Source organism: Sturnira hondurensis, unplaced genomic scaffold (genome assembly GCF_014824575.4).
Source record: "Sturnira hondurensis isolate 20B ecotype Veracruz unplaced genomic scaffold, ASM1482457v3 Scaffold0008196, whole genome shotgun sequence".
Taxonomy (NCBI): Eukaryota; Metazoa; Chordata; class Mammalia; order Chiroptera; family Phyllostomidae; genus Sturnira; species Sturnira hondurensis.
Genome location: NW_028080827.1, coordinates 12,951,683 through 12,968,336, shown reverse-complemented (window position 1 = coordinate 12,968,336; position 16,654 = coordinate 12,951,683). Strand labels below are relative to the sequence as shown.

The 16,654-nt window shown below is 44.6% G+C and overlaps 1 protein-coding gene and 1 non-coding gene across 2 annotated transcripts in view; one reads left to right on the top strand and one right to left on the bottom strand.

Moving 5' to 3' along the window:
- Positions 1-1,898: 1,898 nt before the first annotated feature.
- Positions 1,899-2,001, bottom strand: LOC118992704 (U6 spliceosomal RNA). The gene has a single exon (XR_005067704.1). It is a non-coding gene; the product is annotated as a U6 spliceosomal RNA (small nuclear RNA).
- Positions 2,002-11,242: 9,241 nt separating this feature from the next.
- Positions 11,243-16,654, top strand: part of MYO1E (myosin IE) — a 203,152-nt gene continuing 197,740 nt past the window's right edge. Inside the window, exon 1 of the mRNA XM_037054008.1 lies at positions 11,243-11,636. Coding sequence (XP_036909903.1) covers positions 11,634-11,636 — 3 coding nt within the window. The 5' untranslated portion in view covers positions 11,243-11,633. The remainder of the gene's footprint in view (positions 11,637-16,654) is intronic.

Here is a 16,654-nt window from a genome sequence, read left to right as displayed (position 1 = left end):
CAGTGCTGGGTCTGACCTGAAGGTGACCTTGGAGTATCAGCAGGAGCTAGCAAGGGCCCCGGGTGCTTCGGGGTTAACTAACTGGAAGGAATATCGGGACCCGTTTCTCTTTCCAGGTCCAACGGTGTGAGGGCTTCAGAACAGGTGACCACGTGTCTGAGACTGAGACAAGGCAGGGGGGCCGCAGGCCGGCTCAGGGCTTCCTGGGAGATAAGCGAAGAGAGGTGAGTTGCATGCTGGGGCGTGGCTCACCCAACTCTGCCTTTAAACATGTGCTTTGGTCGTTTCACTCTTCTGTTTTTATTATAAAAGTAGTTCGTCTCATGAGATAGAACTTGGGGAATACAGACAAAGTTAAAGGAAAAGAAAAGTCACCCGTTGCCCCACCATCTGAATGCCATCAATGTAAACATTTTTAATATTTCCTTCAAGGCTTTTTATTCTTTGCATAGATGGAGTGTGTGTGTGTGTGTGTGTGCGCGTGCATGCATGTGTGTGTGTGACAGAAAGAAAGATTGATTTTAACATAATTGGATCCACTTCCCTAAAGAGCACTCTTTTCAAAGCAACAGGATTAATGCGATTTTTTAAGGTTCTAAAATGACTCATTTTAGAATTATTGAGCAAAAAACAAGTTGACTTTTCTTTATCCTGTCAACAGAAATCATTTAACATTCAGCTGCTCTCCTGTTGTTCAAGGGAAAGGATAATGAGATGTAAAGATAAGAAACCTAACTAAGGCACACACTATGATAACTTCAATACTTAAATAAATTATGTCGTAAACCTGAGTCTTCAGGTGCAATAGGCCTATTTATGACTAAGTTTAAAGAGGTGAAAAATCAGGTTTAATCACTTGAATTTTCTTTTAAAAAAAGATTCCATTTATTTTTTTAGAGAGAGGAGAAGAGAAAGAAAAGGAGAAGGAGAGAAACATCACTCAGCTGCCTCTCCCACACCCATAACTGTGGACCTGGCCTACAACCCAGGCATGTGCCCTGTCTGGGAATCAAACCAGTGACCTTTTGGTTCACAAGTCAGAGCTTGTGAGCCACACCAGCCCGTGCTAATCATTTGAATTTTCTGATAAACCCAGTCCTAAAATGGATTAGGATTCAATTTTCCCAGCACAGGTAACTTCACGTTTACACAGTGACTCTTCTCAAAGAGGAACAAAGGCTGAAATCTAACATGCCTAAGGATGGAATCAGTAGTGTATTCAATGCACGGTAAATTACATTTTACGGCGCGTGAAGACTGAGAAACCAAATTCATTTTGCTACAGTCCCAAAGACACCACAGTGGAATCTCAGCTCATTATTTTCTCAATGAGTTTGAGAAAGTATCCCAGGGAGACGCATTGCCAGTCAACTCAATAAGCACTCAAATCCCTGGGCTTTTGCTTATGCAGATCCTAACAGCTAGAAGATCTTAGGTGAACTCCGCACCTTTCTAACTTGATCGTTTAGGCCAGGCAACTCTGCGAAGCCCTCCTTATGGTTCCAAAATCTTTGTTTATGAGACCCCTATAAGTCCTCTGTATTGTTCTGCCATCTGCAACAATATATTCTGCTTGATAACAATATTTTAAGTGTTTCTGTAACCCATGTTTACAATGGTTCAAAAATCCAGCATCTATCTAAAGCACATCCAAGCACACATTCCTGCTCCTGCCCTTGCTCCTATGTCTAACAAATACTGCTTGTCTTTGAGTTTCTGTGTCTTTTCCAAGATGTTTTCATGTAAACATAAATACTAATCTATTATGTCTCCATCCTTATTTTCTTACATAAAAGATAGCTTGATCTGCATACTGTTCTTGATATACGTACTATTACGTCACATACATGCTACAGTTGGATAGACATACTATTCTGTAGGTCTGTTTGTGTTTTTTTTTAAATATGGCATGCCTCGCCAGTGTGCGTGTCACCCTTGCTCAGAGGCCATGCTAATCTTCTCTGTATCGTTCCGTTTTCAGTATTTGTGCTGCCGGAACATCTGTACTTTGCTCTTTCAATTTTAACTTATCAATCATCACAAAAATCTTTCCATAGCTGTTCAGAGAGTAATTCCTCATTCTCTTTTAAAACCTCTTCAAATTAAAAAAAATTTTAATGCTGTCTCCTAATATATTTAACCAGTTCCACTCATGATAAACATTTGGGTTGTTTCTAATCTTTTGCTAGCCAATGATGCTTTGTAAACATATGTTAATTTGCATTTTGTGCGTACATCCTTGGATAAATTCCCAAAGCCAGAATGGTTGGAAAAGAGACTGCACAATGCTGTAATGTTGCTAGAAGGTGTCAAATTGCTTTCCAGAGAGCTTTCACCTATTTATACTCCCACCAAAGATACAGAAGAAACCTGTTTCCTTCCAGCCTTGCCAACAGAGAGATAAGGAGGGAGAGAAATTTAGGAAGGAGTCATTTGGCATCAAAAGCAACAAGAGGACAATGTGAAAACTGCCAAAGGCACAGACAGTATCAGACCTGACATCTCCCCAGAGGTTCAACCGGTCTGTCCCGGAGACGCCAGGGAACCTCTGTCAGGTCCATCTGAATGTGTCTAACACGCCTCACTCGGAACTCACTAAACTGGGAACTTCCTCTTGGATTCTCGCATTTAAAATATTGAGGGAGAGAGTGTATGCAGGTAGACTTTCACTTTTTATTTTACAAACTCTAAATTTGTATGCTTTATTTTATAATAAGGAGTGCATATTTCTTTTGTGATTTTAAACCGATGATAGTGGACTTCAAAAAAAATGTAAGTCTAGTCCCTTTACTTTTGGTGACTAGACTTTTCTTCTCCTTTTCTTTATTTATCCATTCAACGGAGACAGGATAGTAGAAGCTAGGAAAATTCCTGGGCGCGTGGAATAGGGAAACTGAGACAGATAGCTGAACACAAAGGCTGAGCAATTTACAGCCAGATACAGGTCACCTCCCTGGAGATAACACCTAGGTTTCAGCTGTATTTCAGCTCCAGGCCCAGAAAAGCAGCAAAACCAGGTGGACACCAGAACCAACCGCAATGACTAAGAACCCCTGCTCTGTCACTGACCAATCGGTTGGAGACCAGGCCCTAAAAGGGCACACCTGGAGAACTGCTGGATATTCCACTGCAACCCTGCCCTGAGAACTTCCCTAAGCTTCCCTCCGGGGAGAAAGAGAAAAGAGCCTCAAGACAAAGGACCCAGCATGCACTCTCCCTCCCTCCCTCCGGGGAGCAGCCCATACCATTCCCTCTCTCCTCTTCTCCCATTTTTGTCTTCACAGGCACATGTCTCCTAAACTCTAAGGCAATGGGCAGCCGCAGCCTGTCCCAGGCTAACCCCCTGAGCGGGTCTTGAATTCCCCTCTTCTCTGACTTCCTAGAGAGCTAAGGCGGCCCAGCCTGGGCTTTCCTGCTGCTTCTCTGCCAGGCCTGTCCTTGTTTCACTGCCCCCAGCTTTATAAACATACCTTCCTAGTCACCTGGGCTGGTGTTGTGAAATCTTTCCTACACGAAGTCAAGAACACACACGCTACAGCTGGCCCCCCGGCACGCCTACTCAGGGCCAGGCCCTTTCTGGTAACACAGTCACTTTTTATTCTAATGTTTTGTTTTGTTTTGTTTTGTTTTGTTTTGTTTTCCTGCCAGGTGCCTAGGAGAATGGTTTCAAATAACAACGCTACAGGGAAATTTATCAAGGAAAAAACGTTACTTCTATTTCTTTATAAATTATTCCTAAACATCGTCCTACCCCAGCCACCACTCTCACGCCCACTCCAAATTTTTAAACTTAATAGAAATTAAGGGAAAAAACTCTTAATGAAATATTTAAGTAATAGTTATTGAAAAAAGTTACTGGAGTTGAGATACTATTTTAGGGCAAATTTATATGGATAAGATTTGTGATAGCTGGGTATATTTTTATGTGCTAGAGCGCACTTTTCAATCCACTCAAGTCCTTTAAATAAGTGCACATTTATATCCATTTTATGCCATTTGGAGCAAAATTGTATTTAAGTCAGAGGAGCTGCTTTTAGAATCACATTTTTAGTCCAATATGGAATTCCTTTGTTACCAACACCTTTATCCAAGCATCCTCCCGGTGCCCTTGACCCGTGTGCATTCACTTCTGCACAGATAAGGACACTACACATTAATGCACCTGAGCCATCTTTCTGATACAGCATCAGGCAAAAAGCCAGGTAACAAAGGAACATTGTATTGATCTCATGGGCACGCTTCCTGCCTGCTCAGCTCTCAGCTCACTTCCATCTCTGTCAACCAAGCGGCATTGAACAGCTCTGCTCCAACTAAGTTGCATTTAGCCTTGTTGCTTCATGAAAATTAGTGAAATGCGGGAAAAATATAAATGCAAACGCCAGTGAAGAGAAGTGTAGTTCTCATACACTTAGAACGACAGAGACAGAGAAGGTCATCAGATGGTGGGCAGAGGGTGGTGAATCTTCAGCCTCGATAATGACAATGCATACTGAGAACTGCATCAGTCACTCTTCTGACCGCTTTATAGGACTTCGTTTACCAAATCCTCACAGCACTACGGGAGATATGCACTATGGAGGTACTATCGTTACCTGCTCTTACAGATCCAGAAAAACGATTCGTGAATCACGGAGAGGCACACACAGATGCATCCACATCAGAAAGCTGCCTTTCGGACTTTGGATGGCCAGCTGCTCAGCTAGCACGGGGAAGCCCAAATGGAAAGAACATCTACTAAATGCTGGCATTCTAGCTTAAGACTAGATCTAAGAGACAAGGCACCATCAGGAACTTTATACTTTGTTTTAGCTCTCTGAAAATAAAAACCTCTCCTTAAGAACCACTCATCTGCTGTTGAATTGAATACGCCTCACACTAGTGTGTGTTTTCAGGAGCACGCTGTGCAGGACGGCAGGAAGCCCTCGTGCTGTGTGTGTTTCAGAGGTGGCGGGAAGCTGCCAGGGCCTGCGCCCGCGCCCAGGAAATGTTTGCTGTGGTGGAGAGTGAACCAGCCGTGGTGCAGAACCCCTGCTGCCCACATGCACCAGGAAACAGGCCACTCCAACAAATCCCTCCGTTGATCACGGGGGAGGCTGTGCCTGCGTCAGCGCAGGGAGTATGTGGGAAATCTTTGTGCTTTCCCCCAGTGTTGCCGAGCATCTAAAACTGCTCTAAAAAGTAAAGTCTATTTAAAAAAAGTAAAGCTCCCCAAGGGTTTGTAATAGAATCTGGAAAAATGTCATCTTAAACACACAGGTATGTGTAGACACAAATATTTAGAAGCATATGTAAACACATTTATAAGTGCATGGTGATAAAGGCAGAACATATGCCATACCTTACATATACAAATACATTTATAGGTGCATGATGATGAAGTTGAAATGACAATGGTTGTTTCAAAACGCATGCATTTGTTTTCTGTTGAAGAGGCGAATGGAACTGCCCTCACAGTCTCGCCAAGACAATGAGTAAATTAGGGCCTTAGACAGATGCAGCTGGCAAACTGCCAAATGACCCAAATCTAGAGTGCCTGCACTGTCTCCTCCTCAGAGGTTCTGTTCTTATTCAGCATCTCTTTTTAATGGGGCAGTAGCTTTAGGACACCAGCCCTGTGACCTTTGCCTGGAAAGCGACTGTACACACACCTGGTTCAATCAGATCCTTCCATGGCTTGCTAGTGACCTGTGACCTGGGTGGTGTGGTTTGGTGGTGTGCAAGGTTGAACTGGGTGAGTCAGATTCTCTCTTTCTCTCTCTCCCTCCTCTTCTCTCTCTGGACCTTGACTCAAGAAACTAGGAGGCAACTTTCCAGGCAGCTACAGGCAGCATTGCTGAAAGGTAGTTTGGGGGCCTGAGTCAAGATGATGACAAACTAAAGACCCTCTGCAAGCTGAAGTCGTTTAAGGAGGGGACCCTAGGAGTAGGTGGGGGAAGCCGGGAGGGACAGAGAACATCCATCTATGCAGAGAAGCCACAAAGCCAGAAGAGGACAAAGAGCTTGCACAGCCCTGCCTTCTTTTGTGTTCTGCTTGCCCTGGGCTCCTGGGCATATATTCCTTTAAAATCTTTTCTCATGAAGCAACCCAGGTGGCCCTTCTCCCCACCCCATACCTCATTTTTTTTTTTTTTTTTTGCTTCTTGTTCCTAAAAGAGACTACATAGGAACAGCAGATAGCAGGATAAACGGTCTCTGACCATGGATATAAACTTAAAAAAAAAAAAGACAAAACTACCCCAAACAAACAAACAAACAAAAAGACAGGAGGACTCTACACATACAGGGGTCCAGGGAGTACACTGGCCAACAGACGTTCCACCCAGAAGTCCCCAGGCTGCCACTCAGGACAACCCTGTGAGGTCCTCGGCCTTTACCTGGATGACCCTGATCTTCAGGCCCAGGCTTGCTTGATGTTCAGCATATTTTCTAAAGGTGGCGAAACCTATTGTTTACTTCAGAAAAATTTTCCTTCCAGTTAAAAAACTTTTGGTGCTTGAATAAGGTAAGTTTCATACAGTTATTTGCTATGTTTAAGGTTTTTTAATGCATGTGTTTATTTATGCATGCCTTGCCTTGTTCCAGCGAAGATTAGGGATGACTTACAAGAATACACCAAGTCCAATCAGGTGGCACAAACTGATAGGAAGGAGAAAGAAGAGCAGGGCGTGGGCACAGAAATGATCCGGAGACTCCGACCTCTGTGAAGCCCACTTCTGTGGGACACTTCGCTCCCGGGTGGGTCACGGAACGCTGACTAGTGTCACTCATTATTTAATCACTCTTAAAACCGGAGAAAGGTCAAAGCTCAAAAGCTCAAAGCTCTTTACATCATCTTTTGGATGTAAAAAATCAAATTGAAACTGGAAGAAAAAATACTGGCTTAAATCAGAGGAAATATAATAAATGTACATAAACATGCATTTAATAATCTGAATATTTCTGTCCCTTTATTTTGGTAAAAATGATTCCCTTATTTCAGTAAAATAGTTGTTACATTATCACAAATTTTTTTATATTAATGAGCATTATATGATATTACAGAGTCATTGAAAATTCTCTGCAATATCCTTTTTACAATTCAATATTAATGTATTAGGTGAAGAACAGAGATGTTTAAAGTTGAGTTAAATTCCCTACACAAATGTAATTCTTACATCCTATAAAACAGCAAGAACTTTTCTAGGAGCCCTGGTTTGGTGAGGCTTCCAGGGTTTCAGCGCATGTGTCTCTATTCATACTGGCCCTGCAGTATGGAAAACTTCTGATGCACTTTCCAACTACGAAGTTACTGCTTAGAGGGTAAGAGTTTGAGCTTCAGAGTCAGGCAACATAGTATATAGATTTGATGCGTGGAAGCTGAGTGATAGCTGAGGCAAATTACTTGAAACTCTCTACTGAATTTATTAACTACAAATAAAGTTAATGGGGTTGTGTGGAAGATTAAAGAAGATATTACACAGTAAGCTAAGTAGCTGACACCCACTGAACCTGATAAATGATGCCTGGTACAGTAGAAATTGATTACCTAAGACATTTCACTTTGATGTAATACAGGTTTCTCTTTTCTCAGTGTCTTGTCAAAAATTTCTGGTCTCACTTTCCCAATAAAAAACTTTTATTTAATTGTATTATTGTAAATGCATTTAAATGTTCTTTTATGGTTCTGACAGGGAAACTAGTCATTGCTTTATCATCTTACTGATTGTTCTCCAAAGTGTATAAACAGTGGTTTTTTTCCACTGTTGGATTCCTATGGGATATTGTGCTTTGTATCCATCTTGCTTTTTTTAAAAAATATTTTTCCTCTTCAATCAGCCCCAGCTAAATGCAGTTAATCATGCCAACAGATGTACAAAGGCTCATCTGACTAGCTCCATCATGTGTCTAGAATGAGTTTTACAATTTCAAAAGTTGACTTCACTTTATTGCCACTATGACCTAGAATAAGAATAACTAGCTGGTGATATATTTTTGAGTGCTTTGAAAACTAGATGTAAACCAAGAAAATTTGAAAAACTTTCATTTAAAAAAATGTTGGTGGGGGTGAATTTGGTAAAAAATCTAGGCTAACCACAATTTGCCACTCAAACTAGGCCTTTTGGGGAATGCAGGAGGGGTGCAGTTAGTCATTTCACTGGGATAATGGCATAACCCAGGACTCTCCCAGGAAAACCAGAACTTCTCATCACCTTCGCCAGAACTGACCATTACCTCCCTAAGGTGGAAATGGAACAAGTTGGACTTAAAAGGGTCCTCCCTGGATAATTGCCTCTCCCAAATGATCTCACATTTTATTCTATGTTCAGACTGAATTAGTGAGTGGTGCTTGGAGAACCTAAGCTGAACCTCTGCCCTTATACCATCAGACTGAGTTCTAACCCCTATTAGAAGAAAAACACCATGATGGACACAAAGACCCAGAGAGGCAAAGTGAATATGATTCAGAGCTGTGGCTCCCAGTGTTTGGGTATTTATGGCATCTTTGAGAATGTAATGAAAGCTCTTAACTCTCCTCAAAGAAAAGGGCACACACAAGCAGCCCCCACCACGTGGCATGCAATCCAGGGGCCACAGTGTGTCGGATCTCCCCCTGGGACTCAGGTCGGAATCTCCAGCCTAGAAACAAATAATAGCACAGGAGAAGGGGAAAGGAACCAACACTTGTCGCTCATTCTTACACATGCTTCTTGCGTAGTCACAGCCACCTACTCTACAGATAGGGAACTGAAGTTCAGGAACTAAGATCTCACAGCTAGTTAAGTGGAAAAGGAAAACTTCAAATTCAGGATTACGTATCAATAAATCCCATAATCTAAGTACTCCTTAGACACAAGAATTAATATATATTTATATGTCTATCTGGAAAGGAATTTTATTATGAAATCATGAAAAACAAATACAAGCATAAATCTTTGTCAAAGTCCTACTTGCTAGAGTTGGTAACACTTCTTGAAACTGCAAAGAGATCACTAGGGCAAATAACAGTAAGCTTTTTTTTTTAAAAATCTCAACTGATAAATGGTGTCCAGGTAGTTTTAGAGAAATCCAAGTTAATAGGTTGCTGGTGAATTACCAGGTGACTTTTGGTGTCTCATTGTATCCCTGGGTTAACTTGAAGGAAAACACCTATGTCTTGACCTGTGTTACTCAAAGTCCATGCCAGCCCAAGTACTGACCAGGGTGACCCTGTGCTGGATGGCGGTTTGGGCGATGTGTTATTTTCTAGCTATGTAGAGTTTCTTGTGCTGGTAAATGCAAATTCCCCTCTCAGCAACCTCTGATCATCACTTCCTAAAATGCCTGATCATATTCTGAAGCCAGTGTGCCCCCTGAGACATGGAGTCAGATTTGCCTGTGAATTTGATAGATCACATCGGCAGGTACCCAGCAATGCCTAGTACACAGTGAGTGCTTGACAGGATGTCTCGCTGTTTTCCTTATAGACTGTACTGCAGACCACGACTGGATGAGCTTTGTAACCTGAAGTATAGCTCCAAGTATGGCAGTTGTTCACACACAACTACCATTGCTTCTCATTATTTTTGTATTTTTCAATAATTATTTATTGTCTTAAAATTTATCTTCTCTCTCTCTCATTCTAAAATCAAGCTCCACGGAGGCAGAGGCCGATGTGCTCACAGTTGCCTTGCTGACCTATATAGTAAGCATTTAATTCTACCTATTGCCTAAGTGTGTGGACGATTACTATAGGAATGTAGTCAACATGATTTTCTTTCAATTTTTAAAAGACAGACATAATTCACATACCGCAAGACTCGCCCTTTATATTTACAAAGTCATGCAAGCACCACCATTGCCTCTTTCACTGCCCCGATATGAAAACGCATACCCAGTGGCAGTTAGTTATTCCCCTCCTCCCCACCTCCCAACCCCTGGCAATCGCTAATTCACTTTGTCTCTATAGATCTTCTCCACTCTCTCCTTTCATGTAAGTGGAATCATAGACTATGTAGTCTTTGTGACTAGCTTAATGTTTTCGAGGTTTGTCCACATTGTAGCACATGTCAGTAGTTCCTTCTTTTTTAATGGCTGAATAATATTCCAGTGTATGGATCTAATATACTTTTTGTTTACCCATTCTAGACGCTTTTTTCCCCATTGCTTTTAGAGAGAAAGGGGGGTGGGGAGAGAGAAACATCAGTCGGTTGCCTTCCTGTAGGAGCCTTACCTGGTACCAAATCTGCAGCCTGGGTATGTGCCCTGACCAGAATCCAACGGGAGACCGAATTTCCAGCATCTACCAGATGATGCTCCAACCAACTGAGCCACACCGGTCAGGGCAACAAGATGATTTTAAACATCCATTCCAACTTTAGGGTCCTTTATTCAAGTGAATTGCTACCACCACATTTCTTAAAGTAAATCGGTAAATCATCATGCTTCGTAGTGTTTCCGTGCCCTGGAGTTTTTAAAGCTTATCACAGACCCCAGGAGCACAATCTTGTGACTCTCCAAGATTACTTCCGGAACGCTTTTACCTTTTTAAAGGTAAAATCAGGCTTTTTACCTTTATTTCAGGATTCTGCTCCCCCCCACAACCCAATCTTCTCCCCAGTGGCCATCTGATTTCTTGAAACTCCTCTCTCTGGAATAAGGTACCTTTACGGTTCTGATCCTCCTGCTAATTGCTCTCGGCAGATGCGGGTTGACTGAGGTCCAACGGGGCATTCTCCGTATCGCTGTCTACACTGTCCCTCTGCTCACTGCACGTGCACCTACGTCCCCCCAGCCCCTGCCAAAACCTTCCTTTGTTTTCCAAGGAAATTCAGGTAAAAGGAGGCGTGGGGGAAATGGTATTTTTGACTTTCCTCACAATCCAGACGTCGGAAAGAAAAAGGATTTCCTTTGGGCTGCTGCCACGACTCTGATCTTTTATGAAGATAAAATATTTCCTTCTAAAAAAAAGTTATGGGAAAATCATACCACTTCAGCTTGGAAGCTACACCTACTCTAACTTTCGAGTTAAAAAGAAAAAAAAAGTAAGAGGTTCACCTCTCTCTCCCTCCCAGTTTTCTTCCTGACAGCTCAGGTCTGGCACGCGGGAGCGAGCCGGGGTCAGCCGCGCCGCTCGGAGCCCGGCGTGGCGGACTACAGGATCCAGAGGTCTCTGGAAACTCCAGCAGCTGCAAGCTTGTTGGCTGCTGCGGTTTCCCTAAGGAGTGACGCTCTGAAAACAACCCCTGATTGGTCAGGCCTGAACTGAATTCTCCATTTATGGACAGACTGCCCAGCCCGAGCCGAGGCTCAGCCAGAAGAGTACGGAGTCAGTGGCCGAAGAAAGAGGAGCGAGGGAGGGCAGCTGGGCAGACGCGCAGAGAGCGGCGGACTCACCTAGGCGGGCGGGGAGCTCGCGGTCCGAGTGGACCCCGGCGCCGGCAGCGCGCGCTCCCGCTGCTACGGAGCCTCCGCGTCGCCCTCACCTAGCGCCGCCGATCCCGCCTGGATGGAGTACCCCCAGGGTTCCCATTGGCTCCTGTGAGTGCTTGGGTGTCGAGAGCCTGTTTCTGGCGAAGGGAACCAACTTTTGAAGTTCGCCCAGGCGACTTCGTTCCAGCAGCCCCAGCTCCCCGGCAGCCGGACCCGGCAGAGGCGCGACCGCGCCGCGAGTCACCATGGTGAGTTGGCCGCGCAGCGTCCCGGGATGCCTGACCCTTGGGCTGGGGCAGGAAGCCTCGGCGCTGGGCACCCACCTTGGGCGTGCTGCCCAGGCCAGGGGTGGAGAAGGTGGACGCTGGAGTGGGCACGTCGCGATCTCTTATTTCCTGCTGCTTTCCTTCAGTAGGGACTGGGGGAGAGGGAGTGAGGGGCCAAGGAAAACTTTCTTCAAGTCGCTTTCGGCGTCGCGAAACTTTTTGTGGCCGGGTTGCGATGGCTGCCAGCTGTCGGAAGCCGGAGTGTGGGGAGACGTGTGTGCAGGGGCACGGCCCTCGGAGCGAGTCCCGGAGCGAGTCCCTTTCTTTCTGCTGGCGAGACCGGGCAGCCGCCTGTCCCCCTCTGGTCCCACCGGCCGGGGCGCGTATCGCCCGCACGTTGGCGCAGGAGCCGGCCGGCAGCGCCCCCTCCGTCCCCGCACGCCCCTCCCGCCCGCGGGCACCGGAGCGGACTGCCTGCCTCTCCCACTCTGCGCGGCCGCCGCCCGGCTCGCGCCCGCAACTGTCTCGTGGTTCCCGGCACGCTGGCTGGGACCGCGCAGGCTGCACAAAGGCCGGCGGGCGCGCCAGGTAGGGCGACCACCTGGCGGAGGGCAGGCGCCCGAGAGTGAAAGTGACCGAGGGCAGCCCGGAGCGTCGCTGGCCTGGACCAGGAGCGGAGCGGGCCTGGAGGGTCTTTGCGCCCTGGAGGCGAAGTAAACACCCCCCACCCCGACTTCCACCCCTTCCCCAGTGCGAGGTAACTGGCCCTTTTCGGGTGTACGGTGAACGGTTCGCACGGGAGGAAGTCGAGGTTTTTGTTCCTTTTCCGTTGGCACTTTGGGAATACCTGGAAGTGGCTGGCTTTTTCTCGGACGCGTTTTTTGACTTTTCCTCCTTTGCCCCAACTACCCCCACCCCCACCCGGCCCCCAGCAACCTTACCGCGTCCCTTGGGCTTTGGCGTACTTTACTTTCCCAAGCACAAAAGCAAGGACTCTATTTAGAAGCGACTGGCAGTCCATCAAAAGAAAAAAGATAAAGTTCTACTGCGAAGCTTCATCGTTTCCACGCTCGGTTCTTTTCAAACAGTCCTGCTTAGGTGGATGAACTAACTGGTCCTCTTCTGGTTGGTTCGGTTTTTTAATGACTATGAAAGTGGAGATAAGTAGAAATGATAACCAGAACGACACGACTGCGAAAATCGATCCCGCGTGACCAGCCTGAGGGGCGTGTAACTAAGGCCCATCGGAACCTACATACAAAACTCAAAAGCAGCACTTGACCTAGTGCTGAGTTTGTTCAAAGGAATTACATCACCTTTGCCCCTACCTAAGAGGACACTTGATCTCTAAATAAATTTCCTCTTTCAGTTTTAGGGTTTAAGAATCAGTCTGTCCTAAATTATTTTTGGAACCCCTATAAAGAACCATTTACTTACACTGAGTGTGTTGTCTGGGTGGAGCTACCTAATGGGGCGACTGCCTAATTGGCCACTTAAACTTAAGCAATGTGATAGTCCTGGTACTTTAGGATTGCTATAATTATTTTCCATGGTTCAATATTTCTAAATCAATGCGTTTTTGTCAAGGGCTTAAAGAATCTTTCTGCATTTAAATACTTGAGCAAGGGGTACCTTGAGAAAATTAACTTTCCCCCAGTTAACTTATTTTTTCATGCTGGGCAGACTAAAAGCTAGTCTAGGGTACTTTCTTTCCTGACTCAGGGAAGTTGGTGCTCCACCGGCCCCATTGCTGTGAAAGTAGATGATTGGTCGAATGGATGTGGAGGAGACCCTGAAGGAAGGCAGTGGTCTCCAGAGTTCTGTAGAATATGTGTGGGAGGACTGAGTGCTGCTTGCCTACTGATGGCTTCCCTGTCTGCGCAGATGGCTGCTGTGGGCTGCCTGGACACTATTGGGGCATCAGACAGGGCTGCTGAGGCCAGGATTCCCTGACAAAAGTTGAAACAGCTGGCTGTCTTGAAATAGGAGATGTGCCATTGCTTGATCTACTGGACCTGGAGTATTTTGGCAAAAATTAACAAATAATTTCTTCACTGGCTTGAAAAATTAAATATGTGTATTGGATAGGTGAAGTTGCCTCACAACAGAGCATTAGTCTCTTTATTAAAAATATTTATTTAGTTTTAGAGAAAGGGGAAGGGAGGGAGAAAGAGAGGGTGAGAAATATCAATTGGTTGTCTCTCTTACAAGACGCCGCCATGGGGTCTGAACCCACAACCCAGGCATGTGCCCTGATGGGGCATCGAACCCATGACCTTTTGCTTTGCAGGATGATGCCCCATCCAAGTGAGCCACACTGGTCAGGGTGAGCATTAGCCTCTTAAATAGGCAGAAACCTCAGTTATGTTGTTCTGTTTATATAAGACCCCTTTAAGCCAAATGAGGCCTCACATCTTTCTGGGTCTGCCCAGCTGCATCCCTTAGCTGCTCAGAAGCGGAAGAGAAGGGGCATTGCTTTCCGTGGGTGTGGCTGAGGGCTAGCCTGGAGAATAGAATTCATCAGACCCTTGGCTGGACTGCGGGAAGAGCACCTGTGCTGTGGACGTCTCTCTCTTGCTCTCGCTCTCTGTTCATGGTCTTTTAGGAAGCCTGGCAGCGCTCCATTAGGAAGGCTCTCCACAGGTGCCCAAGGCCCAGCCAAGACCCATTCAGTTGTGACTCACAAGGAAGATTTCTGTTTTCTGACTTAGGAATACAACGTACAGTTTATATTTACCTGATATCTTCCTTCTGAAAACTCACTTTGGGACACTTTGTCCATCTTTGGAGAACGAAGAACACTAGCAGGCAATAGAAATTTTTCGGAGACTTGAAAAACTGAAAAAAAAATCTCTGATGTCTTTATAATTTTGTGTATGTTAGGGTATGACCATCTGTTTTGACTTCAATTAAAGTCAAGGTTTAAATTTTTAAGATTTCCTTCATAGACTCTGGCTTTCTCATTGTCCATGAAGGACGCTCTCCTTTTGTGGCTATGATCAGTTTGTACTGCTGATGGACTGGAACCCAAGTTATAACTCTGCTGTGTACTTTGGACTCAGAAATTATGATTCATAGGTCTTCTGTGACTTAGATAGACTGAAATATTTAAGTAAATGTGAATTGGCCATCACCTTACAGTATATTCAAGATATGTTCCCTTGTCCTTACTTACATGTTTCTTGTGGGTAAGTTGGAGATAATAGACTTACAGACTTAGAAATCTGATGGATGGCCGACTATAAGGTAGATAAATTTCTCTGGGTCTTGAAGGCGTGACACGTATTTAGAAAGTCTGGAATCCATTTCAAATATGTTTTCTGGGAAGGTAACCTAGTCCACTCCCACTGATTAGTTTATCAGACTGCTAAGTAGTTTCCTGGCCAAAACAACACAATAAGACAAAACAAACCCAGAAAGGAACAGGATAAAGTACAGAAAAGTCCTGATGGAGGCAGAGGGGTGAGGGAAAGATCTGGAATGCGGGACATTTTCTAGGGGCATTGTGGGTAGGCCAGCCCAGTGGGAACTGTTTGGCCAGCCCAGGACAGGGATGGAAGCCCAGCGGGGCAGTGAATGGAGAAGGATGGAAAAGTGGAGCAAGCAGACATTTGCAGAAGCTGACAACCATCCCCTCCATTGTTTTGCCTGGGATTTCAGCTCTATCGGTGGTTGCAAACTCAAACGTCTAGGGAGGTCAGGATAGGTTTTGATGGAGTGAGGTTGGCCTCTGGGGCGTAAATATGGAATGTACACCCCATCTAAAGAGGCTCCCAGTACTTGACCCTCAGCCATGGTTACATTGGCTGTGTTACCAAGATGTCTTTTTTAAAAGAGAAGCTGAAAATCCAGATTTTTATACCAGACCAGCCAGTTTTTAAAAGTGTCCTCATCATCATGGAGAGGCCAAACACACCCCCACAGGTCAGCGCTGCAGCCAGTCCAGAGCAGAGCTGAGTGGTGGCCTGCAAACCACTGCGCTTCCTGCCTTTCTCTAATCAGGAGGAGTGTCTACATTTTAGCCCCATGGCCAGCAACGCTGTTAGGTTTTTATTGATAAATCAACACCTTCCCACTGGGTTTCCCTTAAGAGAGCCAATTAGTGCCAAGGCCCATGGAATCTCTGAGCTATTAAACGGGAAATTAGTATCCAGCTGCTACTCTTTGGAGCTGTCTAAACACCAGTGAGATAGTTTTGTGAGGGGTGGCTATAAATCGAACTTCTCCTTCTTAACCCATCAACTCCCTCCTCCAGTGAAAATATACCCTGCCCACCAGTAGTGTATAAGGCACCCCTTTTCTTGCTGAATCTCATGAATTCAAGGTCTATTTTCAGGGGTTGTTCTTGGGGCTAGATAATGAACAGTTTGGTAAATATGACTTGTAATGTAACTTTTTGCTCCTGTATTTAATGTTAATGTCATGAACACATGTGAGATTAAATGAAAGAGAACCTGTAGTACTTTGCATTTCCTGATGAGGAGAGGATTGAGTCTTATTACTTAGTAGGAACTTACGAAGGCTTTTTTTCATTAGCTTCAAAAAGTAGAAACGTTTTGAAACCTCTGTACAAGTATGAGGCGTTACAGGCTTCGTATTGGGATATATGGAAAGTATGTACTGTCATGGATTTCCAAGTCTGAGTCATCTACTATTTTGTTTTGACAAAGATGCGGCAACTTACATTCTTATTAATATGTGATTAAAATGAGTTTCTCCTTGGTGAGTTTTTATCTTTTTTTTATACCTTGCTGAGACTAAATATTTACACAGCAAATAAGGGGTTAAAGGTTAAATGCCAAAGGTATTAAAAATAAACATCTCAAAAAAATCTCAGCCTTATAAGCACATTCTGTAATAATGGTAAACAAATTATGTTTTGGATTTCAACCTCAGAATTTATTTTGGCAGAGATGAAAGGTTTTGGGGCATCCCAGCAAAGTATTTTGTTTTTTTACATATCTTTATGACAGCCACACTGGAGAGAAATGGAACTCTGA